Source organism: Canis lupus, chromosome 10, assembly GCF_011100685.1.
Source record: "Canis lupus familiaris isolate Mischka breed German Shepherd chromosome 10, alternate assembly UU_Cfam_GSD_1.0, whole genome shotgun sequence".
Lineage (NCBI taxonomy): Eukaryota > Metazoa > Chordata > Mammalia > Carnivora > Canidae > Canis > Canis lupus.
Window position 1 is genome coordinate 41,466,075 of NC_049231.1, and position 26,711 is coordinate 41,492,785.

Sequence of the window (26,711 nt, forward strand, 5' to 3'; positions counted from 1 at the left end):
AAGGTGTAAAACTGGAACACCTTTAACTTAGAGATTCCATAAGGGCCTCCCCGTTTTTATCAATGGTAAGAGGACGTCATCACTTTTACTTATTTCTCTTTTTGTGATACAATCACATTTGGAGGATGGTATTCATTTTGACTGTTATTAACTTCACAAGTTCCAACCCATCCTGAGTGCGTAAGTCAATAGACTGAGATCCCTCATTTATAAGCAAATATGAAGGGTAGAAACAACTTTTCAAGTAACGTGAAAAAGTCTGGACCAGAGGTGACACAATGGACCATGGGCCCATTGTGGCCCACAGACCTACTTTCTTTGCTCAGCTGATGTTCTTGAATATTAAGCTAGCCTCTGGAAACCGAGAATTTTCACACCTAAAATGCTCTGGTTAGTTTATCTTGAAAAATCAGCAGACTGGGCCCTCTGTCTCCCAATTTGTGCAGGGTGGCAATGGGGTGGAGCTGGGCGGGCGCTTCCTGTCGTCAGGACAAGTGCTGGCTCTCCACTTTGCCCGCCAGCTTCCCCCACCCCTGGCATCCTCCTCCACCCATCTCATAGGGCCACACTGTCTGCTACCTGACTAGACTGCAAGTCCAAAAGCCAATCTTCAGAGGCTCCTAAGACAGCAATGGAGATGAGAGCGGGAAACCTTTCATTCTCTTTCTCTTCACCATTCTTTTTAGACTTCTGACTTCAAATCTTGAACTGAAGCAATGAGAACACAATTTAGCACCATGATTCTGTGGCTTATAGAACTGGCTTCCCATCTCTGAAGCAAGTGAGTAGGGCTCAGCTCCTCGGGGGTACCTCCCCGTTCTTACTGGGCTGGTTTCTGTCAATGGGACATCCTGACAGGGCCTATGCAGCACACTTAGAGTTGGTTCACATTCAGTCTCAGAAGCTGAATTTCTGGAGGGCACTGCCGGCTGTGGGCTTTCCTCTCTGTTGAAGATAGCTGCCTCCTCATCTGACCCCTGAGCCAGGGCTGGGCACAGGACTGACTCATGCCCTTGCCTCATTACCACTTGCATTAAACCCTTTCTTCAGTCTCACTCATTATTTGCATTCCTGGGCCATCTTCAAGATAAGACCAATTCTCAGTATTACATTTTCCTTTCTACAAGAAGTCGGGCCAAAAGCCTTAGCCCATAACCAAAGGGCTGGAAAAGTATTTTGGCTGTGTAGACTATGCAAACATCCATGAGCAGAGAGTTCATATTCAGTTTTTAATTGGCAACCCTGTGATGGCTCACGATGGACTTAAAAGTTGTGTTTGTGCGCATATGGTGGCACATGTAACACACGCAGACACATGCACAAGAGCCATCTGTGAGTCCTCCTGGTTTGCCACACCTTGTGGAAGACACGGTATCCAATGCTAAGACTTTTATGTCCCACAAAAGATATATTTACTGGGGCCAAAGGCAGATGCAACTGGAGGTGCTGCTCTCAGAAATCTGGTGAAGAAAAAAGTAGAGACCCCCTCTCTCTCTGGATTCCAAGGGAAGTCATGAACTGAAACAACAGCAAGCTCTCCCTTCAAAGGACAGAGAATTTTTTGATTCCACACATGGAGGTGTTTGGGAGGAATGATGCCCTGAGCAGGAAGGGGGCACTGAATCCCTTGGCTCTCAGGGGCCTGGAGGGTGAACAAATGGCCCAGAGCCTCTCCACGCTTTGCTGCCCACGTCAATTTTGGGCAGGCCACTCCTGAAAGAAGCTCTCCTGGCTGGGAAAGATGCTGAGCCACAGTGGCGAGCATGCGGCTCCCAGGATTGTGCCTCACAGCGTATCCACAGTCCTCCAATATCTCTATAAATAATCAATTCCATGACATGACAATCACAGGCCCTGGCTGCTCCTTGGGTACTTCTTGCGACCAAAAAAAGGTGCACTATTTTCCCAGGAATTTTAAGAGAGACTGTCGAGCAAGAGGTTAGCTAACTAGCATCTATGTAAAGTACACCTACCATAATTACTTTGTGTAATGATCTTGCAAAAAGCAAATCAAGCTCTTCCTTTCCAAGATAAGAAACTGTGCTTAAAGAGACAGGAAAGCCAGTGAAGAAAGAACAAATTAAAATAAACACTGTAAAAAAAAAAAATAAAATAAATAAAATAAAATAAAATAAACACTGTGTTTTTCTATAAATTATATTTCTTTAATTTTTTTTAAAGATTTTATTTATTTATTAAGACACACAGAAAGAGAGAGAGAGAGAGAGGCAGAGACATAGGCAGAGGGAGAAGCAGGCTCCATGCAGGGAGCCCAACGTGGGACTCGATCCTGGGTCTCCAGGATCACGCCCTGAGCTGCAGGTGGCCTTAAACCACTGCGCCACCGGGGCTGCGCTCTTGCTTTTTATTTAGAGTTATTCATGGTTTCCAATTTTATATTAGATTGCTTACCGCTAACGGGTTTTCAGAGGATCAAAACCAATGATGTACATCATCATCTGCCGGAGGAGACCATCTTCGACTACTTTCTTTTAATGCATCACAGTCTCCTTCTTGAAGCTACAGGTGGGATAGGCCAGGGGGATGGATTCCAAAGATGTTCAGTTCTTGCTATCAGCGTGCTCAGATTATGATGTCCTCTGAGTTTTGCAGAATGTTCTGTGAGCGTCATGCAACCAAGATGGAAGAGACATACCGCCCCATCCACACAACCCAGAAATTGTAACTGGCTTGGGTGCACCCTCACCGCCCACCAAGGCAGCAACCCTTGCACCAGGAAATAACAATGATGCTGGACAGTGTCCCAAGTATTCTCGTATATTTTATGTCTGGGTGTGAAATATGTGCCTCCCCATGCCAAGTAAAGTAATCCACAGATACCAGGGGAATTTCTCATGTAGCCAGGTGGGAAATAAGATCCATGCTGTTAAAATGATGAGAGAATCCCTTGGACACGCTGCAAATTCTTATTTATAAAAGTCCTCGACTCATGTTTCTCATGAAGTACACATAAAGTCATCGCAGAACTCGTTCTGAATCTGTCAGGACAGCAGGTGTAGATGTTACAGCTCTGAAGCAGACTTGATGGCCTCATGTTCTAAACATCTTTACTGAGTTTCACCCCCTTGTGGCTCTGGGCCCACACTTTTCTCTCTCTTTTTTTTTTTTTTCCATTTTAGTAACACCCTTTGATGAAGGAGTTTGGCCAAGGAAGGGTTAGATTGAAACAGATCCTTCCGAGGGTGAAAACTTTCCCGGGTGTAGGCATTATTTAGAGGGAACGACAAAATCCAAGGAGTTAGGCTCTGCTAACTATTCCTGAATAGACCCTCTGCGGATCGGGAAGGAGGACAGGGAGGTGGCCCCAGGATCCGAGGTCCAGGAGAGGCGATGAGGGTTCTGGTGTACTCTACCCGAGAATCAAAACTTTCCCTGCAGGTCAACAGTTGAAAGCAATTTCTTTTCTATTGCCTCGGGCTAGATGTTAAATCCCCAGATTTGCTATTCTTTCAGCCATGTGCTAGTAAATGATTTAAGCCAATTTTGGTTTTGTTGTTTGCCCACCGATCATTAAGTTGTACACGGTTATCCAGGGAGCCTACCCCACCCACTCAACCACCTTGTGTTGGAGTTTTATATCCTTTTTGGTTTTTATTCCTCTGAGAGCCCAACTTCTAAACAAATTTACCACTTGCTTAAAATAAATAGATCAAAGTATAGCAGAGGAACCCACAATTGCCAGTAATTGCTACCTAATTTCATTTTTCAATTAAGTGGTTGCTAACACTTAGCTGTAGTCCCCAGTTATTTACACGGAGGGGAGCTGGGCGCACACCAGCGGCTAGAGCTAAATTAAGAAACTGCCCTATTTGGTAAATTATACTATTTTCTAAACCTCCAGAATCATCATATTTCTGTTCACTTTGCCTCCTCTCCAGCTTCCGATGACCAACGCGGTGGTCTCTACACATCCATGTGTCTTTCCATTTGCTTGCTGTTGCAAAGGCCAAGAGGATTTCAATTCTTAAGATGTACAGATCATAAGAATTCTATGGTTCCAACATCGTCATAATCATTACATTTTAGTAAAATACTAATCAATACTATAACATATTTAGTGGAAAAATGAAAGACTGGAGTCCTGCCAATTATACATGTTTGTTCAGAGATTCAGTAATAGCAGTAACTCCCCTGGTTTCAGTGGCTTCAAAACACAAAATCGAGGCATGCCTGAGCAGCACAGCCAGTTAAGCACCCCACTCTTGGTTCTGCCTCAGGTCATGATCTCAGGCAGGGTCATCAGATCGAGCCCCACATTGGTCTCTACATGCAGCATGGAGTCTGCTTCAGATCTCTCCTTCTCCCTCTGCACCTCTGCTTGTGCACAAGTGCGTGCTCTCTCTCTCTCTAATAAATAAAAATAAAATCTTAAAAAAAAAAAGCAAAACACAAAATTGAGACATCAAGACCAAATGAAAAGAGACAAAAAAATAAAAATCACCGCACAGGGAGTAAAGTCATTAAACACATAAATTAGCAGTCTTATCAACCAAATCCCTTTAGCAAAACCATTAGCATTCACCCACTGAGCTTAGAACGTAAGCATGTGAGTGAATGATAAATGTCAGCAGTAAAGCAAAACCAAATGAAGGCTCTTGTGAGCATCAGAATAGGCTATAAATGTAAAACAGCTGAAAATACAAAACAGTACTGAGAATGGAGACATCATTATTTTAACTGTATGCCTCCTAAGCTCCACCGAAGTAGACAAAAACAAAAGGCCCAAGGCCCCAAGCCCCAGAGCCTCTACTTGAGAAGGGAGGGACAGTGAGCACACACAGGTGACTAATGAATAAATAAACACATGTCAGATAGTGATAAAGGTGCTGAAGGAAGGCAGCCCACACACCAGGACCCAGGAGACCGGGGCAGGAGCTACTTCACACAGGCATACGTATACTTTCTAGTTCTCTTAAAGATGTGAGCTCCTTGGGCCAGAGGCAGCATTTTCAGCCCCTTCCAGACAGGTCACCAGGGGATGCACAAAGAATGATGCCATTTGCCTAAGAAGACTGGTGGAAATGAACAGTGCATTCTTGTCAATCCTCAAGACCCAACATTTCAACCAGATGGAAAGGAGCGGTGACAATTTCCACACCATCCTGGTGTTTCGTTCGAGAAAATGGACACTCAGCCAGTGTGTGATTCTGCCTTAGAATACTGCTCACACGCAGGGCCAGTTGACGGTTTTTAAATGGTAATGATTACCTGGGGCAGCACTTTGTTTTAAAATCCTTTTCCCCCTCGATTCCTAAAGAAACAGTTTAAAAAAAAAAAACAAAAAACAAAAAAACAAAAAAAACGTACCAAAGGACTTGGAAATGATCCACTGAAACACATTTCCCCTGCCTGTGTGTGAACTGACATATCTGGGGGCCCTGGGGACACTTGAGTATCCCTAGCAGCTCAGAGGGTGTTGGGAGAAGGGCCAACAAGAGAGCTCACAGAGGTCTCACCGGACCAGGAGCCCTGTGTGGGGGGCCCTCTCTTCAGCCCCCCACCTATTACACCTGGCTGTTCACTCTTTAATTTCCAACACAGGACCCTGGGACCAAACAAAGCATGTGCACTGCCTTTCTTTCCCATTGCAAATTAACTTACAAAAGCAGATAATTTTTTTTTTAATTTATGCAGCACTGACAGCTGAACTATATATGATCTAGAAAGAAACCCAGGCATAACCCCAATAGCAGGTGACAGAACCATCCAGGTGATCTAACAACTCGTTACAGAATAACTAGAAAAAAACAGGCTTTGTGCTTTGGAGGAGGAAGCAAGACCTCTGTTCTTATCCAAGCATGAACCACATTTCTAAGATCCGAAGGTGGCAAGTTTTCTAAGTGCATTAACTGTACCCTCACAACAACCTAATAGAGGAAGCTACTACCATTAGCCTATTTTACAGATGAAATGATTGAGGTTATAGAGGTTTATTAACTCACTCAAACTCCACAGCGAGCAAGTGGCAGAGCTCAGATTTTGGGCAACAGAGCTGAAGTTACCACCCAAAGTATGTGCAGTAACAGTATATATATTACAAGTAGAGAGACCAAATAAATGATCATGTGAACTAGCGTATTTGAGAGTAAAGGGCACTCTATTAACGCGGGCACTAGGATATTGAACTCAAATCATGGGTATCATGGACAAACCAGGGTGCACAGTTACCTTAATTACCACATAATTAAGCTGAGGTGAAACAAAAAGTGTCTCTGAATATTATTTAGTGATTTATTTTCTCAGCACTTATTTACTGAGTACCTGCTGTGTGACAAGCACTGTTCTAGATGGCGAGTCAAACAAAGTCCTTTCCCTCATAGAGCGTCCATCCTAATGAATGTCATTCATGTGTACACATGTATCTGCAGGTGCATATGTGTGTATGCAATTCAACACATGTGCATGCACGTGCAACCACAAAACAGATTTAACACCTTCGCTCCTGGAAACTTGTTGAAGTTGTACTTTGGCCTATTAAGATTTACATGGTAGCCCAAGTGATGGGTTGAACTCTTATCCTATGAATCTCAACATGTTAAATCTACGTTTTTTCAAAAGCACTAGAATTCTATATTCCCTAAGTTATGCATGATGGCAAAAACCAGACCAAGATTCAGAAATTCTAGACTCAAGTTCCAGCTCTGATACCACTTACGAGTCTTGCCTTCCATACCTCCCATAGCTCCTTCCGTCCCACCAGTATACAGAGCTGTGGTGCGTTGACACTAATGTTAACCGTGGAGTCAAATGTGCTTCCATACATTATTTCAGTTGGTCCACACAATGGTCTTGTGAAGTAAACAGGATGTAATTATCATTGTCTGATTTTATAGTGAAAAATTTGAGACAGTCAAGATTAAGGTTAAGATTGTAGGAGATAAGGCACATTGAGGTGCTCTGGAGACCACAGACAGATGCCTAGAACTTAACATTCTTCTCCAGGGTGAAATACAGTGGATCAATGAAGTACACTGGCCACGTATCCCACCTCTACCACTTAAGAACTGTGAAACCCTGGACCAGTTACCTAAGCTCTCTCAACCCATTTCCTCATCTATTTTTTAAAGCGGGAGGTAATAATGGTGCCTACCAACCAGAGTTGCTGTGAAGATTAAATAAGATAATGGGTAAGAAACACTTGGCCCAAGTGCCTGGCATGGAATAATGCTTCATCCTTGTTAGCTATTATTATTTTATTAATGAAACCGTGATAGAGGGATTATCTGGGCCCACCCATCTCCACCGTCCAATGCCACAGTAAAAGACTCTGCTAAGCTGCATTACACTGATCAGATTTCCCAGCCCCAGGATCCCTAGGAAAGAAGCTTAGTAATAGGGAGTAGCAGAATTGCCAGTGGCAGAGTCACAGGAATATGGTGAAACAATTGTTCCACTGCTTCGGACTCCATGAGGAACTTTCTATGGATCACTAAATTTTTAAAGCTTCTTTGGAGCACTTTCACATATAGGCAGTCATGTGCAATCAGTTTCATTTTCAGCTGAAATTTCTAAATACAATCGTCAATCTGATTTTTCTTGTTTTACATGTGAGCCTTTGTATGTCAACGCTAAGTAATAACATGAAACTCACCTTTAAAACATGATTATGTCACAGACACATCACTTTCAAAGGAATTCCCATGCCCTCCCCTGGAATTATTGAAGAGGGAAAGGAATACATACATCTTCAAAAATTTTACAAATCAAAATTAGAAAGCCCTTGGACAGTGATGAACAATGTGCAGGATTGTTACAGGAAGTACATCAATTATGATTCATTACATTTAAAAGATGTAATTGCAAGAGAGTAACCTGTAATTGTGCATGCCTCATTTGGAATGACAATACGCCCATGTGTGCACGTCACTTTAATATAATAAACACATGCTTCTCTTGGCTTAGGTTTCTTTTGCTATAAAAGTAAAATCTTTGTAATAAATTACTTCCTCCCCTACAGACTATCTCATATTATCCCTGTGGAAATGTTAAACAGATGGGGCAGATACATATCCCTACTTCTACTAATTAAATGTGAGAACCAAATAGTTGAAAACTTGGCAGGGTCATACAACAAAGTTGATGGCAGAACTCAAATTGCAATAGGGTCTTCCTACTTATAATCTGAGGACACCTTTTCCAAAACTTAGGTCCAACACTTCTTCAATTGATGAGTTATTTTTCTTCTACCCAACCAGGAAAACATAAAGATAAAAGCAGAATAGTCACATCTTCACATCCTACACATAGAAAAACTAGGAAAGCACATATTACATTCACCTTACCTTATTAAAGAAAGTCCATTATGATAATTTAGGGGTAGAGCATATTCATGGACTTTAAACATTATATAGCAAGCATCTGTTTAAAAAGTGCCAAGTAAAATGTCACTGAGCCATCCAACAATGTGAACACAGATAAAGCCACTTCTTACTTCAAACATGTAAGATTACTATCTAGCCACATTCAAAATAAAGGAAAATGTCTGGAAGGCCAGAAGTAAAGAGAGGAATCAAAGCAAGAGATGACAGTAGGATTTTAAACCACAGTGAACTAGGTGGATTTCAGACAAGTTACTTGCCCTATGTGCTAGGACTCAGTGTTCAAACACCTACATGAAGACAAGAAATTTGACATCAGACCAATAAGGGAAGCATTCATGCATAAATTCCTGAGTCTCAAAGAGCTACTTTGTGCCAAATAAATAAATACTAAAAGATGCTTATAGCCAAGGAAAAAATAGAAGGAAACACATCAACTCCTTATGCCCTTGGACAGAGGGAAAATTTACCTGTGAATTGTAAAATTCCAGATTTACACCACATACAGGTATAAAGTCCACTTGAATCATATAGGAAAACCAAGCTAGTACTAAAAGCCAGCCACTAAAACTCTGGGTCCCAGCATGAAAACTCAAAACCATTTTTCTAAGAACCATTCATAACTTAAGGGAAACAAACCACTTCCAAATAAACATCCCCTGCTGAAGCTAAGCTCACAATAAAAAACATAATCTATGTAAGGAAATAAATATCCAAAAGGGAAAGTCAGTAAATGTGATAAACATAGGAATGTGATTAACATAAGAACAAATAAAAATAACAGAAAAATCGGGCAGCCCCGGTGGCTCAGCAGTTTAGCGCCACCCACGGCATCCTGGAGACCCGGGGTCGAGTCCCACGTCGGGCTCCCTGCATGGGGCCTGCTTCTCCCTCTGCCTGTGTCTCTGCCTCTCTCTCTCTCATGAATAAATAAATAAAATTTAAAAAAAAAAAAAAAAAAAAAAAATAACAGAAAAATCTAAAGAGAAGCTATGAGTATAAATAAATGAAAAAACTGAAGGAGGAATAAAAAGTAATTAAATAGTAGAAAAGTATGAACAAAATGCAGATATACTTTAAAAAGAATCAAAACAGTATAAATGAAAATTAAAATGAAAAACTCAATGAGTAGGTTAAGCACAGAAACACTCTAAGAGTAATGGGGTACTAGAAAAAACATCTGATTAAACTACCAAAAATTAGAAAACCAAAGAGATGAAAAACATGAAACAGCATTAAGAAACATGGAAACACCAAGTTCCAAAAAACAAAAATAAATCAATACCTAGACACAGTGAAGAAAGAGAGGAATATCAAAAATAACCAAATGAAGATTCTTCAATACAAGCAAACAGAAAAGTCAGATTAATTCCAAAGGGCAATGAAAGGGACAATATAATTCTCCTCAGCAAGAAAAACGGTCAGAAAATAATGAAATAATATCTTTCAACTAATAAGTGATAATATTTCCAACCCCTATATTTTGGTATATAATTGTTCAAGAGAATAACCAAGATGAAGACATTGTCAAAGATTAAGAGAATTTATCATTCAAAGGCCCTCCCTGAAGTATCCACCAAAGAACATATTCCAGTAAAAAGAAAACAACTGGGGGAAAAAGGGAAACAGAAGAAGTAAATTTAAAAAAAAAAAATGGTAAGCATGTTTGCAAATGTAAACACTACTTTTAAAAATTAAAAACTAACTTGGAGACAATTAAATACAAACCAGGTCTAAGAATTAAAATCTCATTTGGAAGAAGTTAACTATAAACCAGGTCTGGATTATAAGACAAAAAGTTAAAATTCAAAAATAGGCAGATAAGCAGTCAAAAATTTTAAAGTTTAGAGATGCCTGGGTGGCTCAGTGGTTGAGCCTCTGCCTTCAGCTCAGGGTGTGGTCCCAGGGCCCTGGGATTGAGTCCCACGTCAGGCTCCCAACAGGTGGCCTTCTTCTCCCTCTGCCTATTTCTCTGCCTCTCTGTGTCTCTCATGAATAAATGAATAAAATCTTTTTAAAAAATTTAAAGTTTAAGTATTACTCAGAAAGAGGATAAAACAGTAATACAAATACTATGTTTACCATGTTCCAAAAAAATATTTTAAGATTTTACATATATTAACTAATTTGATTTTTACAACAGCCTATGACACTGGTACTTTTACAATACCCATTTAACCAATAAAGCAACTGAACCCAGAGAGTTTAAGTTATGCACACAATATCATAAAACTACAAAATATGTAGGAAAATGCAATTGGGATGTAAGCCAAAGCAATCTGGCCTGGCTCCTTTAAATCAGGTAATCAGATTAAAATTAAAGAGTAACTATAAAAGGAATAGAAACAGAATGTATAATAATATATAAAATATAAAGGGAAAAAAATTGACAAAGCCAAAATATGACAAGAAAACTAAAGACACCAAGTAAAAGACAGTAAAGAACAAAGTAAACCCACATATAATACTCATAATAAATGGAACTGCACTTCTTTTGAAATTACAAGTATTATTAAAATTTAAATTCAAAACAAAAATAAAATATACCAAAAGGAAAATTATCTAGTTGATTTGACAGTAATGGTATATGAAAAGATATGTCTGGAAAACATAGATGTGGAAAACAGATACAGAAAAAAGATGTGTAAAATCTAGTTTTATTTTGAATAGTAATAGTAGTAACAGAAAAAACAGACTATGAGCCACAAAAATATTATTGAAAATAAAGAAATTCATAACGTAATAGTTAAAGGACAAATTCACTCAGGAGATATATTAAACTAGTATGCACCTAATAACTTAGCATCAAAATATACAAAGCAAAAATTAAAATTATAAACAGTAATTGGCATCACGATCTTAGAGACTGATTTTAGTGTATCATATAACCTAATAAAATAGCCAAAAAAAACCTGGTAATTCTATTAAAGATCTGAACATGATAATTACAAATTCAATTTCATCTGTGTATGTGTATATGCATATGTGCACATGTGCCTTTATACAATCCTGTACCAAATAGAGAACATACAATCTTTTTCGAGAAAACATGGAAAACGCAGTTTAAAAAGGACCATACAATTAGGTGATGAATCACTGAATATTGCACTTTATGTTAGCTAACTAAAATTTAAATAAAAATTAAAAAGGACCATATATTAAATCACAGAGAATATCCCAAGCAATGTAAAAATCAGTATATCAGGCTTATCTAACCAAAAATGTAATAAAATATGAAAAAAATAAAAAAATTATCATATAGCTATATGTTTACTAACTAAAAATTATACAATTCTAAATAATTGTTGGGCTAGAATTTAAAAAAAAAAATCACAAGGCATACCTGGGTGTCTCAGTGAGTTAAGCAACCAACTCTTAATTTCAGCTCAGGTCTTGATCTCACCACCAAGAGATTAAACCCCACATCAGGTTCCTCACTCAGCTCAGAGTCTGTTCCTCTGCCCCTCCCTTTGCTCACATACTCCCTCATTCCCTCTCTCTCAAAAATAAAGAAGTATTAAATAAATAAATACAATCTTTTTTTTAAAATCACAAGGAGATTTTAAAATACTGAAAACTAAATAGTGAAAACTACATATCAAAACTATACAATGCAACTAAAATAGGACAAAACAAAGTATTTCTAGCCTTCAATACATAGATTTCCATTCCTCTAAGATATACCCATCTGGATCATGAGAAACCACCCTTAAGAAGACTTTCTTTTAATATTCCTACTTCAGCTCATGAAGCATTTCTTTGATTTCATAAAGACTAAATTAGATTTTACAGACATTAAATTAGTGACAGAGTGCCCCTGATAAGATACATAAGATACATCAGTCATCTTTCCAGCTTTATCACTGATATTTTGTATTAAATTCTCATCTCAGAATATACATGTTTTGTCAGTTACTAGCAATAATGATTTCATGCAATTTATTAGAAAAGTACAATTTCATCTGCATCACCTCCCTGAATTCTTTAGTCTTTGCCACTCTCTTATAATTTGCAATAAAGATGAATTTACATAAACTTAGAATTACCATGACTATGCTTTGTAACATAGTCTTAAGTGTCAGTTTATCAAGCTTTGAATTTAATGAAAACAAGTAAATAGCTGTATTTTGGAGAAACTGATGAAGACAAATGGCTTCTTAGGAGTTATAATAACTAAAAAAACTATTGAAGTAGTTTTGTCCCTGTTAATAAGACCGATGTCATTTGAACATAAAAGTATGCCAAGTTTAGAGCACAGGAATTTATAAAAATATTTGTCATTGAAAGTAATATTAATTATGTTTTCAACTGTAAATGCTTTTTCAGGGATTAATTACCCTTGTATAGTGGGAATCAATATATTAGAAAACCAGTGAATTCAGTAACTAATGAGCTAAGCTCTAAATTCAGGAATGGAAAAAAAATAACAAAATACACGCCAATACAGTAGGAGAAGCTAAATAATAAAGAGAAAAAATTGGTAAACTAAAACGAATCAAAATCTAGTTCTTTGAAAAAGTATATAATAGACAAACTTCTGAGAATTTTTCTCAAGGTAAAGAAAAACAAAAATAACAACATTAGGAATATAAAGGTAGGGCAATACATGCAGATAATGTAGATACTTTTTAAATAATACAAAATAATTTCCTTCCTATAAATTTAAAAACTAAAATTAAATAATGATTTTCCAGAAAAACAAAAACATAAATACTAAAATTGACTGAAGAAAAGATAGATAAGCCAAGTAGAACTACAAATTTTAAAGGCAATTGAATTACTGATAAAAATCTATCCACATACAAATCAACAAATTCATTTGGTTTTACAAGTAACTTTTTATAACCCTACAAGGAACAAATATATTTATACAAAATGTTCTTTGTATAATTTTAGGGTTTCATAATATGTGAAAAATCCTGGAAAAAGTATCCCATTAATGACAATTATTATTGTCATTGTGGAAGTTGATACAGAGAGTAACATTTTTGGTGAAAAATTACCTGCTACATTAGAGGGCAGTGATAAAATTCTAAAAGGCACCTAAAATGATCTGTAGAAAGAATACGAGAGAGCTGTTTACACAGAAAACATAAAATATATGGTTAACCGAAAGGGAAAAGATGGAAGCTTTGAGACAAAAAGAATTCAAAACTCTCCTTTTAGCTTTATTAAGAACAAACACATGCCATCAGGAAGACAGCTTCAGAAATTTGTTCAAAATGAGATGTGGTTCAGAAAAATAGGTAAAAATCATGAGATTAATCCGCTGACCAACCAGCTGCTGTTATATGCTTCAGGAAAACCAAATACAACAAAGAGAACCAGATCAAGAGATCAAGGTCTCAGCAAATACAGATAGATATCAACTGTAGAAATTATCTGGTTTCATATTTAAAATCAGGACAGGCTAGAGCCCAGAGGAGAAACCTTCATGGACCAAATTGCTTTGCCTTTTCCTTAAAACAATACTACAAGTTATTTAATGTCAAGACAACAGGGTAGAGGGAAGTGGAAAATTCTGCATCCTAACCCGAAGTTTAAGGGTTAAGGAAATGAATAGGGCAGAATGCATGCTGACACCTGGAAGAGGCAAACAGGCCAGCTCAAGCCTCCAAGATAAGTGAGGGGACATCTGGGAAGCCACTGTGGACAAGGAAGAAAGTTCCGTTGCTTTAAACAGCAGAGGCCCAGTGCTCTGGCCCTGACCTCTGATAGAGGGAAGAATACATGCCCAAGTTCACCCAGCTTAGGACAAATTCCACTGATCCACTTCATGGGCAAGGAAATCAGAGAAGACCATCTTAGAATACTCCAGGAAATGTTCCTCTTCTTAGTTCTTTGGCTATTATTCTATGCTGCAGAACTCTACCCCTGTGTATAGGATTTACCAAATAAAGCATGTGTTTCTGTTAAAAAAAAAAAAAGTCAATAGTTATTCAAAATATAAATATTCAAAATTAAAAGGAGCAATACACGTTCACATGTGTAAGGATCTAAGTGAAAAACAAATGTTTCATCCCAAAATTCTAAGACTGTTCAAAGGTGTACTAAATTTGCTATGTTTATATTTATTTAACCTACTTCACATATGCATTTGAATTGTCATCATGACTGCAGAACTTTGTTTTTGACCAAATAATTCAGAAACTGAGTTTCCCTGATAATCAGGTAAAACAATGAAAAGTTGAATCATTCAACACTCTGCCAAAAATGCACTTGCTCACTTCTGACTGCAATATTTCTAAGATTATATTGTGCTGCTATCTAGCAAACTATTCTGAGTTCATCATCAGGAATGATATAAACCTCCTACAGATGTGATTAGGAGCCTCCATTTGGGGCACCCTGTTACCTTTATTTAGATTAATCACTAGCAGTGGGTCTTCATGTTCTCTGTGGCAGGTAAGTTCAGGTACACTGGGTTCACAGCATAAAAGTGCCCCCAAATAGAAACCACAGCATGTCGCATAAGTTAACACATGTGTTATCTCATCGTGTCAAGTCCCCTGCACAGCTCAATTCATCATCCTGCCCCAAAAAGGAGCAAAATAAGTCATATAAGTAGTCATATAAGTCACCCCAAAATAACAGTTTCTCCAGTGCGGAAATTAAAATAGAATTTGAATGACTAGATATGGCCCAATGGGTTGGAAAGGCAGTACAAGGACAGTTGTCCCCAAAGCCAACAGAAAGTTTAGGGCCTGGGGGAGTAGGTGGGGGATATATCTGGGCATTTCCAGGCTCCTCAAAGGACAGAGGACCCTGGAACATCAGGAGGACAGGGCTGGACTATATACAGGAAAAACCTAGGAAAGACCTCCAAGGGCCAGCTTTTGGTGCTGTAAAAAATTACACTTACTGCTTTGGGAACTATACCCTTCACCCCACCCATGGCAATCTCCACTCGGGTCTCTGTGCTCAGATACTTGTGGTTGGGACATATGAACATCTGTCTGTACTTCTATTTCTGTGTCGCCCCAGATGCAGGAGAGAAAGAGGAGATAGTAGCCAGTGAAGTTGAGAATCTGGTGGGAGGCGTGGGCTGAAAGATCCAGAGAAAAGCAAGTACCAGGGAATATAAACACATCTATCTATCTATCTATCTATCTATCTATCTATCTATCCTGCCAATGGGTAGATCAATAAATACAACTATGAACTCATACAAGCATTTTAATAAAATATTACACAATTAACATAAGGTCAAACAAGATGCATAGATCATGATAGAAAAAGACCAAGTACAAAAAAGCAATCCATGCAAATAAGAACACTTGGAAAAGGCTGAGCCTAAAACAGAAACAGAGAAAGGCAGGAGGTAGCCCAGCACAGTGGAAAAGGAGACACGGTGCCAGAGCACTGCGGGAGGCTACTGTCACTCCTCTTCCACTCCTGCTAATGATGAAATATTCAGTGCTTCTTCCATGCCCAGGATTTTCTAAGAATGTTAAACATAGGTAGTTTAATCCTCATTTAATCCTCATATAAGAAAACAAGCCTCCAGGACAGACACAAAGATGAGACATCAGGCCGACCTGGGTGGAATCCTGGCTCCCCACCCACCAGCAAGGTAACCTCCCCACTTCTGCTTCCCTGCATAGGAAACGGGGTAATCATCCTTACCCAGGATGGTTGTGAAAATTAGAGATAATGAACTTAAGTGCCTACCAGCGGCTGTTATTAGTGTAATTAATTAGATCAAAATAATTGAGAGCGAAGAACAAAACAAAGAGTTGTAATTGAATAGAAATGGCAACCAAGAAGCAGTAATGGAAACAGGGCACACAAGCACTAGGCCAGTGATGGAGGCTGGGAGAGAGAGTGGACAGGGCTCCCCACTTTGTATATCTGTGGGCACCTCATGTAAACTCCCTGGAGCTTCAGTTTCCACCTCTACCAAGTGTGTGTGTGGCGGGGAGCGGTATTAATATCTGCTCTTCCCCCTTGTTGTGAGGACCATGTGCGGAGATAGTACCTGAGCGTATCATTACCGGCAACAAGTTCATGCAATACCTGCTCGATAGGTGGGGAAATCCATTTCCTCTGCTTCTATTTCTCAGGTGGAATTAAGGCACACAACTAACACAACCATGTCAAAGCCAGGTAATTGCAGACTGCAAAGTCCTTAAACACAGCATGTGCCTCCTTTGGTCAGCACTTATAGAATCAAATTAGCTTATTCTGCCATGGAGCTTACCTACCTCAACTTCCACCCCCCGTACAAACCATCTCTTCTGCTTGCTTTGTGCCTCCCCCCCCCCCATGAATGCCTTGTTTATTTCTCTCTGGAACGTTGTACCCTTTCATCTCCAACTGACATATCCTGGTCATCCCTGAAAACCCCATTTAAATGCTTCCTTTGCAGGAGGAAGTGATTTCTGCCTCCTACACTGCCACATTATCTTTTCTGACTGGGTCACACTACTTAGCACTTCCCTGTATTACGGCCACCGGTGTGTGTGACATCTCTCCCGCCAATCAATAAGCTGGAGGATGACAGGCAAGGTGTCTTCATCCTTTATGGGGACCTGCCTTACTTGAACAGCACAGGATCTTTCCCAGGACAAATGCAGAAGATGCATGCAATAACGCAGACGCTCTTTTGACCTAATAACTTCTTTGAATCTTAACAACAACAGTAGTTGACATATTTTAAAATGAAAAAGTACTTAAAATATCAAGTAAAAATAATGTCAAGCCCCATGATCACAACAAAAGTTTATGCGTGTGGGGGTGGGGGGTGGGGGGAAGGGGTTATGAAGATAAGAAAATACATTCTGAGCCTCTGCTTTCCAAATGAAAGTTAAAGAGACAGTTTGGAAAGTGGGTTATCTTTAAATATGCATCTCGTTTCACTGGCCTCGGTCACCTAAGAAAACGCTTCCTGGAGAGTGACAGCCTCAGCCCAAAGGAGGGAGGAGACAGGGTGTTCGTGTCGCAGCTGCAGGCGCTCGGTTGTCCCTGGTCCCCTCCCAGGCACTTCATTAGTCAGGTGCATGGCGGGGTCTGCGTCGTGGCCAAGGCGCCTCTCTCTGCCCGGAGCATCCAGGGCTTTCCTGCTTTAGCCTCCGTGCTAGCCTGCGCCTCTCTCCCGATGCAACAGCCTCAGCCCCCTCGCCTCCTCCCTCGGCAAACAGGTCTGTCCCACTGGGCATGTGAGTGAGGCAAAAGTAAGCGGCGAGTCCCCAGCGGGGTCTGTAAGGGGCTGAGAGTTTGGGGCTATTTCAAGGCCCATGTCCACTTAGGAGGAAGCAACGCGTGAAAATGCTCCTCCTGGGGTCCCTTTCGAACAGAAGCTGCGTTGTCGCCCCCGCCCCGTCCACGGGCGCGATCGCCCCCCCCCCCCGCGCCCCAGCCGGCGGATCCAGCCCGCTCACCTATCTTCGCCAGGGAGGCCAGCAGGATCCACAGGGTGATCTCGAAGGGGATCTGCACGTGGGGGTAATCCAGGGTGAACACCGGCAGCCGGCTCTCCTCGAACGGCGCGGTCCCGGGAGCCACCACGCTCGCGGGGCTGGGCGGGCTGGAGCTGGCGCCCACGGCCCTCGACGCGTCCAGCAGGGTCTCGGCCAGGGCGCCCGCCGGCCCCGCCACCTGCAGGAGCAGCAGCAGCAGCAGCGGCGGCGGCGGCGGCGGCGCCCGCAGGCTCCGCCCGGTGCGCGCCGGCTCCATGGGGTCGGCTCCCCGCGCCGCCGGCGAGCCCCGCGCTCGGCCCTCGGCGCGCTCAGCGCATCGCTCCCGGCAGCGCCGCCCCCGCCCCCGCCCCCGCCCCCGCCCCCGCCCCCGCCCCCGCCCGCCGCCCGCCGCGGGGCCGGCTCTGTGCCGCCGACGGCTCGGTCCCCGCCGGGCGCGCACCCTCGGCCACCCTCAGCCGCCCTCCGCCGCCGGCCGCCGGCCCATGCCCCGCGCGCCGCTCGCCGCTCGCCGGCCGCAGCTGCAGGCCCTGCCCCGGGCGGCCCGCGGGCGGGGGCGGGGGGCGGGGGCGGGGCGGGGCGGGCGGGGCGGGCGCGGCGCCCGGGCCGCGGGGCGGGAGGGCGCGAGCACCGGGGCCGACGCGCCGCGCACCTGCCCGAGCCGCGGGCGACGCGGGGCCGCGCTCCGCTCCGCTCCGCTCCGCTCCGGCCGGCTCCGCGCGCCGCGGCCCCCACCCCCGGAACGCGCCGGCTCTGGGCGGGACGGCGCGAGGTGCCCGGGCTGTCCCCGCCCCGGAGGCCGCGCCGGGCGTCGCTCCGGCGACACGGGCCCTTTCCCCCCGCGGGCCCCGGCGGCGGGGCGCTACGGGCCGGGCCCGGGAGCCGCGGGGGCGTCGGGGCCGTCGGGGCCGTCGGAGCCGTCGGAGCGCGGCCTGCGCGGGGCGCTGTTTGCCGCGTTCCCACGCCCCCGGGGGCCCCGCCGGCTCCCCGCGCCCTGCGCCGCTCTGCCCCCCGCGCCACCGTCGCTTCCACTTCTCCCCTCCCTGCCCCCGGCCACGAGGAAGAAAAACATCTCTCTGCGTCTCAGGCTTGGAGGTGCACATGTCCCGGAGCTGCGGCAATATAATTATTTCGCGGAAAGCCGGTGATTTGCCTCGCTCAGACCGACTTGCTGCGCTAATTACAGGCCGCCTGCGGGTAAGCAGGGGAAGGAAAGGGAGCGCGACCTCCGTGTGGGTCTCGGAGAGCGTCCAGCGCCCGCCGCTCCCCCCACCCCCGCCCCCACCCCCGCCCCCACCGCCGCGCCCACCCCCGCGCCCGCGCCCGGAGCCTCTGCCCCGCCGCCTCTTACTGTCCCAGCACCTTTATCACCAGAAACCGAAAAGAACATAAAAGCAAGACCAGGTGTCGCTCAATTTTCCCTTCGATATTTAGGAGATGAAATCCTCTCTCTCTCTTTTCTCCAATTTTTTTTGAATATCGAAACATGACTCCTACCGTTAAGCACTGGGCATTTCAAAATGTAAAGCGCATTTCTTTTTTTCAAAGTTCTAACGTAGGGAATCCATGAGATGTCAACAGAGGGCACAAGGGGAGAAAGAAAAGAGAAAAGAAAAGAAAGAAAAAAAGAAAAGGAAAGAAAAAGAAGAAAAGAAAAAGAAAGAAAGAAAAACACTCCCCACCTGAATCGATGCATATAAGGACCAGTCATCTTAAGACTTTGAAAATAATGCAGGGACAAGTCCAGGATAAAATTAGGGAAGGATCCTAGGAGAAGACACAGAGTACTTCAGTTAATATTTTATAAAGCATTAGTGTTTCAAAAGTGCGACAGAATTGAATGTATGGACGTCCTGTCGTCTTAAAAAGAATCATTGAGCCATCCAAAAATCTGCCTCCCTATCTAAATTCACTGGAAATCTTCATTAAAGTTATAGGCTTCGGTTCCCCAGGAAGAAAGGAGCAACAAATAATAACTTTGTAGAACTGTGTAGCTCAACATGGGAAGCTCCATGCAAGGAGCTTTATCTGTTTCTTTGCCGATTATCACAAAGCCCCAAAGAGATAGACATTCTTGTATCCATTATACATTCTTGTACCCATTTTGTAAGCAAAGAATTTTAGATGAAGAAATGTTTAAAAACAAACAGATGTATCCAAGTTTACCAATCAAAAAGGGTCTAGAAGGCATTTAAACAGCCTGTCCATGCTAACATTGGTTTCAGCCCACCCTCCAGTTGGGGACCAGTTACCCGTAAATGGCAGGTCATTTTCTCAACAGCCTTTACATATAACAGTAGAGGATAATTTAGGGAATGTCAAAAAAAAAAAAAAAAAAAGCCATAGCAGAATAAAGTTTTATTTGCAGTAAGCAAATCAGGCCAGTTCTACAAGTTTGGTGAAATAATAATAGGGCAAGGACACATGCAGACAATAATTTCTAGGAGTTTGAGTCACATAATGCTTTTAAAAACAATTGAAAAACAATTGCGCATCAGGGTGCCTGGGTGGCACAGCAGGTGGGCATCTGACTCTGGGTTTCAGCTTGGGTGGTGATCTTAGAGTCCTGAGATCCAGCCCTCTGTCGGGCTCAGCACCGAGTCTGCTTTAGATTCTCTCTGCCCTTCCCACTACTATGCTATCTCTCTCTCTCTCTCTCTCTCTCTCTGTCTCTCTGTCTCTCTCTCTCCCCTCCCTCCCTTTCTAAAATAAATAAATATTAAAAAGATTTTTTAAAAGAATGTGCATTATAAACAAGAAGATGAATGATAAGTCTACATTTCTGGGATCTTACTGCCCAGAGTGTGGAAATCACAGACTCTAGTATCACTTTACTTTTATAAATCTATGTTATTGTAGTTAAAGATTATCAACACTTTCTCACATTTACAGAAGTACTCTTTTATATAAATGGAAGATGAAAGACACAGTTTTAAAAACAATCTTTTCATCTTTCCCCTAAAGCAAAACAAGAGGGCAGCCCAGGTGGCTCAGCGGTTTAGCGCAGAGCCTGATCTTAGAGACCCAGGATCAAGTCCCACATCAGGCTCCCTGCATGGAGCCTGCTTCTCCCTCTGCCTGTGTCTCTGCCTCTCTCTGTGTCTCTCATGAACTTAAAAAAAAAAAAAAAAAAAAAAAGCAAACAAGAAGGAAGTAAGCTATGCCTTCATGCTGATGAGGACTTGACTGAACCATTTTTTTTCAAAGGGCCCTATGACTAGGACCTCAACCCCTGAGTCCTGAAAGGACCTCACCCATTACTGTACCCATGAAATAACCGAAGGCAAGATCATATCTCTATCAAGTTAAAATCCTTCAGCGACTTACCTGATTTGACCTCTGGCTTTCACTCCTACTACCTCACTCCCCCAACCTCCAGTACCAATGCTCTATGAACTCTGACCAAAATCCCAGGCTCTCTCTCACCTCAGGACCTTTACACATTCTGTGCTTTCTCCTCTCTGCCCTTCACCTTGTTAATTCCTCCTAGGGTCTCTGCTCAAAGGTAACTGATGCAAGCGTGTCTTACCTGACACCTGCCTTTCTGGACTAATTAGAGTCCTGTTTTATGCCCTTTGATACCTCTCTGTCTTAGCACTTAATCATTTTACTTCCCCCCCCCCCCCAAAGCTCTGTGAAGATAAGGATGATTGATTTGATTCACTTGTTTATCCTTAGTTCCTAGCACAGTGCCTAGAATAAATATCACTTAGTATGTATGAGATAGATGACAGCTCTCCTGCCTCAGGAATATGGGCCCCAGGCTTTTCCATGGTTGTCTCAGTGGCAGAACAGACATGCACAGTTCCACACGAAATGTTTCCCTCCAGTGATCCCTGGTTCATATTTTATGATCTCACATCTCCTTTTTTTTCTGCCCAAGTACTTTGAAAATCCAATCACATGACAGGATTTCTAAATACGTTCATTTATTATAATTACCTGATTTGAGCATGACCGTCACATAGTAGCACAGAAGTGTTTACGAGGATCTTATAAACTCTTTCAGAGAAACTTGAATCTTTTTCTCTGCCCTCTGAGCTGAAGGGGTCTATTGGAATATTAGTATATGTAGGGGAGTCCTGTAACGGCACTAACCCTGCATCAAACAGTCATCAAGCCAGTCAGTACCCCTGGCATCACTCACACTCACCAAGAACTTTAGAATTTAGCTTAAGAGAAAGTGCACGTTTAAAAACAGTAATGTGAGCTCTGCAGGGAAGCTCAGGATCATCGTGCCTAGGGCAAGGCTGTTCTTAAACCCCCGCCTCCTGCCCTGGAAAGCTCTGGAGGTCCTGGGATTTAACTTGGTGGCTTACCACACAGGACTTGGAGCTAAGCGAGGTTGTGAAGCGTTGAGCCCCCAGGAGCTTCTGGGTGGAGGAGCAGGCACACCCTAGCACACGACTCCAGAAGGTTTAGGTATCAACCCCACTTTCCAGAAGCAGAGTGGAGGCTGACCCAGAGGAGGTGATGTGTCCGTGGGTGGCAGTGGCTCCCTCGCACCACAGGGTGGCGCCAGCCCTCTCCCCACAGGCCTCAGCTCCTGGGGATCCAGGCGGCTGTGCACTGGGAGCAGGGAAGGGCTCCCCGTTAGGTACTACTGAGCCCCTCCTAACAGAAGGCTTAGAACTGACATTTCACACTATTTATTTTGTACATATTTTTATCATATTCATATTTTAAGTTCTCCTTTGAAACCTGCATTGTACAACCACTGACCCTTAATTTTAGAGTGAGATTTCAACCCAAAATTTCTGCCTCTAAAAAGTCAGCATTTGTAGTATCATTGACTCGATAATCTTATTATTGTATTTGAAAATCTTAAAGTCTAAACGACCTTCGTTTTTGTTTTGTTTTGTTTTTAAAGACAGTCCTCGTCAAAAATCCAGAGCCCTCTTCTCAAACAGCGCTAACGAAGATCAAGCGGTGGTGTGAATGCTTAATGCGGAATTATATGCTTTTCTCTCTTTTTAGCCAAGATACTTGTTTCATGTCAGTAGAGAGTTGCTTTGCTATCTGAAAAGCTACGTTCTGCAAATTGAAGGTTGATAAACAAGAGTGGTCCTTTTATTTTTTTAAATATATTTTTAAAAGATTTTATTTCTCTATTCACGAGAGACACACAGAGAGAGGCAGAGACATAGGCAGAGGGAGAAGCAGGTTCCCTGTGGAGAGTCCCATGTGGGACTCGAGCCCAGGACCCCAGGATCACGACCTGAGCCAAAGGAAGTCACTTAACCACTGAGCCACCCAGGCACCCCAAGAGTGGTGCTTTTGATGTTGAAATCTACTGGTATATTTAAAAATAAGATTCTGTCTTCAGATATTCAACCACTAAGCTTTTCAGAGCCTCAGTTTTCCTGTGTAAAAGACTTGGAATAAAGAACTTTATGTGTCTTTCCAAAAGGCTTAATTAAAATCTAGGATTTGAATCTAATACAATTGTATACAAGAGACATGCACCTACATCCTGTATTACCCTCCTCTGGCCCTGTGATGTCAGGTGTGGGAGGAGAGGTTCCCTCTCCTTTGAGCTCTATTGTGTTATGTCTCAATTCTGATATGCAGAGCGCTCAGAAAGCAAAAAGACAACCTCCCGGGAACTTCTGAATAGCATCCCATTAATATGTATAAGGCCCACCCATTCACCAATTCAACAAATATTTATAAAGTGAGACTGTGCACTTGCTAAGCTTTAAGGGCCCAATAAATAGGAGAACTTCAAGGCTTGGTAGGGAAGGGAAAATCACTTTCCCTCTACCCTTCTGAGGTTTTAGCAGAGACCTCTATAATAAAAGGTTAACAATAGAAAAACAAGCTTATTAACACGTGTGCCTCATGCAAACATGGGAGCTATCCAGGGAAAAATGAGTCTCTCACCAGGGTGGCTTCGAATTCAGGATGAACTGCCATCTTTGTAGGAAAAGGAAAGGGGAGATGTAACCTGAGGGGTTAGGACTATTAGGGAAGATGAATGGGCCCTTAGAATAAGTGATGGGAGATGATAGTTTCATGACACAGTTTGTCTGGTGTCAGCATCTGGTCTCCTTTTCCGTAACAAGTCAATCTTTCCTGGTTGATGAAACTCCCAGGAAGATGTAAGGCAGTCAATTTCCTTTTGGAGAATCTGTCTTTAGGCAGATAAAGGGAGTTCAGAGAAAGCCTCTTCCTGCATCTGCTGTTTTTCAAATGTCCACAGCTCAAAATAATCAATGTACCCAAGTGGCGTATTTGGGGATGGCATATTCATTCTGCTACTCTTTAGGATCATGGCAGAAATGCTTCTAGAAACAGTTGGAAATGAAGAATACCCTTGCAAATGTATATTTTGTTTATTAGTATTCTAGAACTGCTTACCATACCGGAAATAGAAATCTGACTAAACCCAAGCCTGAAAATAAAGGAAGCGGAGTATAAAACACCAATCTTCACCCAAGTGTCTTTATCCACTTTCTACTGTTTTTTGATCTGAAGAATTCCTTAAAGCTTTTTGAGGGTTTTTTTTTTTTTAATTTTATGTATTTATTCATGAGACCCACAGAGAGAGGCAGAAAGAGAAGCAGGGTCCTTGCAGGAAGCCCGATGTGGGACTAGATCCCCAGACTGGGATCACACCCTGAGCCGAAGGCAGAGGTCAACCACTGAGCCACCCAGGCATCCTGCTTTTTGAGTTTTAATTTCTCTCTCCAAAGATCACTATAAAGGCATGCTTGTGCAGATCTCATTTATTAAGGGTTCACTCTGAGAAAATCTCATCAGCTGCATCAACAGTCTGAACTCTGGCCCAGACAGTTCACAGAGAACTGTTTCTCTGGATTCCCAGTGTGTACAAGGCAAAATAGAGCATACATGCCTCTGAATCTCCATTCTCCCTTCTTAAAGTTCTCTTTATCAGCCTTAAAACTTGAAAAAAATCTTAAGGAGACATTAGTTTGAAATTGAGTGTGTGCTATATTATGCTCTGCCTATCTTTGACCTATATTTTCTTCATCCATCCATTCAATCATTTATTTGTACAACCAAGCCAAAAGTATTTATTTAACTTTTTGAGACTCTGTGCTAAGCACTCATTGTCACAGGAAATAGACCATATGAACCTTGCCCTTGGGAACTATATACCATTATAGAATCAATAGACTATCCATAGCTAACATTTGCTGATGACATGCAATGAGATAGGCTCCTTCTCAAAGATTGTATCTACCATCTCATTAAATACTTTTGACACCTTAAGATTATAGATATTATTTGTAGAGCCCTTTGAAAAATGAGGAAACTGGGATCCCTGGGTGGCGCAGTGGTTTGGCGCCTGCCTTTGACCCAGGGCACGATCCTAGAGACCCGGGATCGAATCCCACATCGGGCTCCCGGTGCATGGAGCCTGCTTCTCCCTCTGCCTATGTCTCTGCCTCTCTCTCTCTCTCTCTGTGACTATCATAAATAAATAAAAATTTAAAAAATAATAATAAAAAAAGAAAAATGAGGAAACTATAGACAGAAGAGTTATAGAACTTGCCCAAGGTCAGCCAGCTAGTTGAGTTTTGAGTACAGGTAATTTGACCCTGGAGGCTATACTAGACTCTGTGCTGTAGAACAATGATGATGGTGATAATGGTGGTGATGATTGTAATGGTGATGATGGGTGGTGATGGGTGATCATGATGATGGTGAGGATGGTGGTGATAATCACAATGGATGGTGGTGGTGATCATGATGGATGGAGGTAATGATGATCATGATGATGAATGAGAGTGATGAATGACAGTGATGATGATGGTGGTGGGGTGGTGGTGGTGATGATAAATATGATGTCAACATGAATGTAGAGCTTTCAGTATGTTTTCTTTAGTTATTGCATCCTATATGATGAGCACTATTCCCCCCATCCTCATTTAGATACAGGAAATATGAAGTGCCACAAAGCTACAAGAAAATTGATCAAAAGTTATTCAGCTTCTAAGTGACAGAACTGAAATGAGAACAGAAATTTCTTTCCATTTTTGAAGGCTGTGCATACATTGAGAATGCCTCAAATGTGATAGAAGCCACAAGAGAAATAAATAATAAAGGTTATGGAATTCAGAAGTGGGGATCCGGGAAGAAATGGGGGCCAATGCACTGAGGGCTCTGGAGGCCCTGACAAGGACATTGACATTTGCGCTAAGATGGGAAATCTTTGAAAAGCTTGAACAGAAATAAATGAGACCAACTGACTTTTATTTAAACGGGATTTCTCCAGTTCTTGCCTTGACAATGGAGTTTAGGAGAGCAGGGACAAAAGCAGAGATGCAAGTTAGGAAGCCTTTAAATCAACCAGATGAGAGATGATGCTAGTTTGCATCCACGTAGGGGAAGTAGTGATGGTAAAAAGTGGTTGGATTCTGAGTATATTTGAATTATGGGTGTATTTCAAAGGTAGAATGAACATTATTATCTGAAACACCAGACTTGGAGAGTGGGAGAAAAAGAAGAATCTAGAGTGACTGTAAGCTATCTTCTCTGAGTCACTGGGAAAATGGAGTTGCCTTTTAAAAGTTCTGTATTTTGGGTGCCTGTGTGGTACAGATTGGTTAAGCATCTGCCTTTGGCTCAGGTCATGATCCCAGGGTGCTGGGATCAGGCTGTATCAGACTCCCTGCTCAGGGAGGAATCTGCTTCTCCCTCTCCCTTTGCCTCTCCCCCTACTCATGCTCCCTTTCTCACTCTTTTCTCTCTCTTTCTCAAATACATAAATAAAATCTTTTAAGAAAGAAAAAAGGAGAAAGTTCTGGGTTTGTTTGTTTTAACACAGACAAGGAATTTTGTGGAGGAGGTGTTTTAGAGAGTGTTTATCAGGAACTTTGGAAATGGTAAGCTGAGGGTGCCTAGCAGACCTCCAAGTGGAAATGTCCAAAAGAGTTGAATATTTAGGTGTGGGATTTAGGAGAGAAGCTCAGAATGTATATATAAATCT

General features: G+C 42.3%; 1 protein-coding gene across 1 annotated transcript in view; it reads right to left on the reverse strand.

Moving 5' to 3' along the window:
• Positions 1-18,014, reverse strand: part of SLC9A2 (solute carrier family 9 member A2) — a 96,791-nt gene extending 78,777 nt beyond the window's left edge. The window contains exon 1 of the mRNA XM_038550902.1: positions 17,720-18,014. Coding sequence (XP_038406830.1) covers positions 17,720-18,014 — 295 coding nt within the window. The remainder of the gene's footprint in view (positions 1-17,719) is intronic.
• Between the last annotated feature and the right edge of the window lie 8,697 nt (positions 18,015-26,711).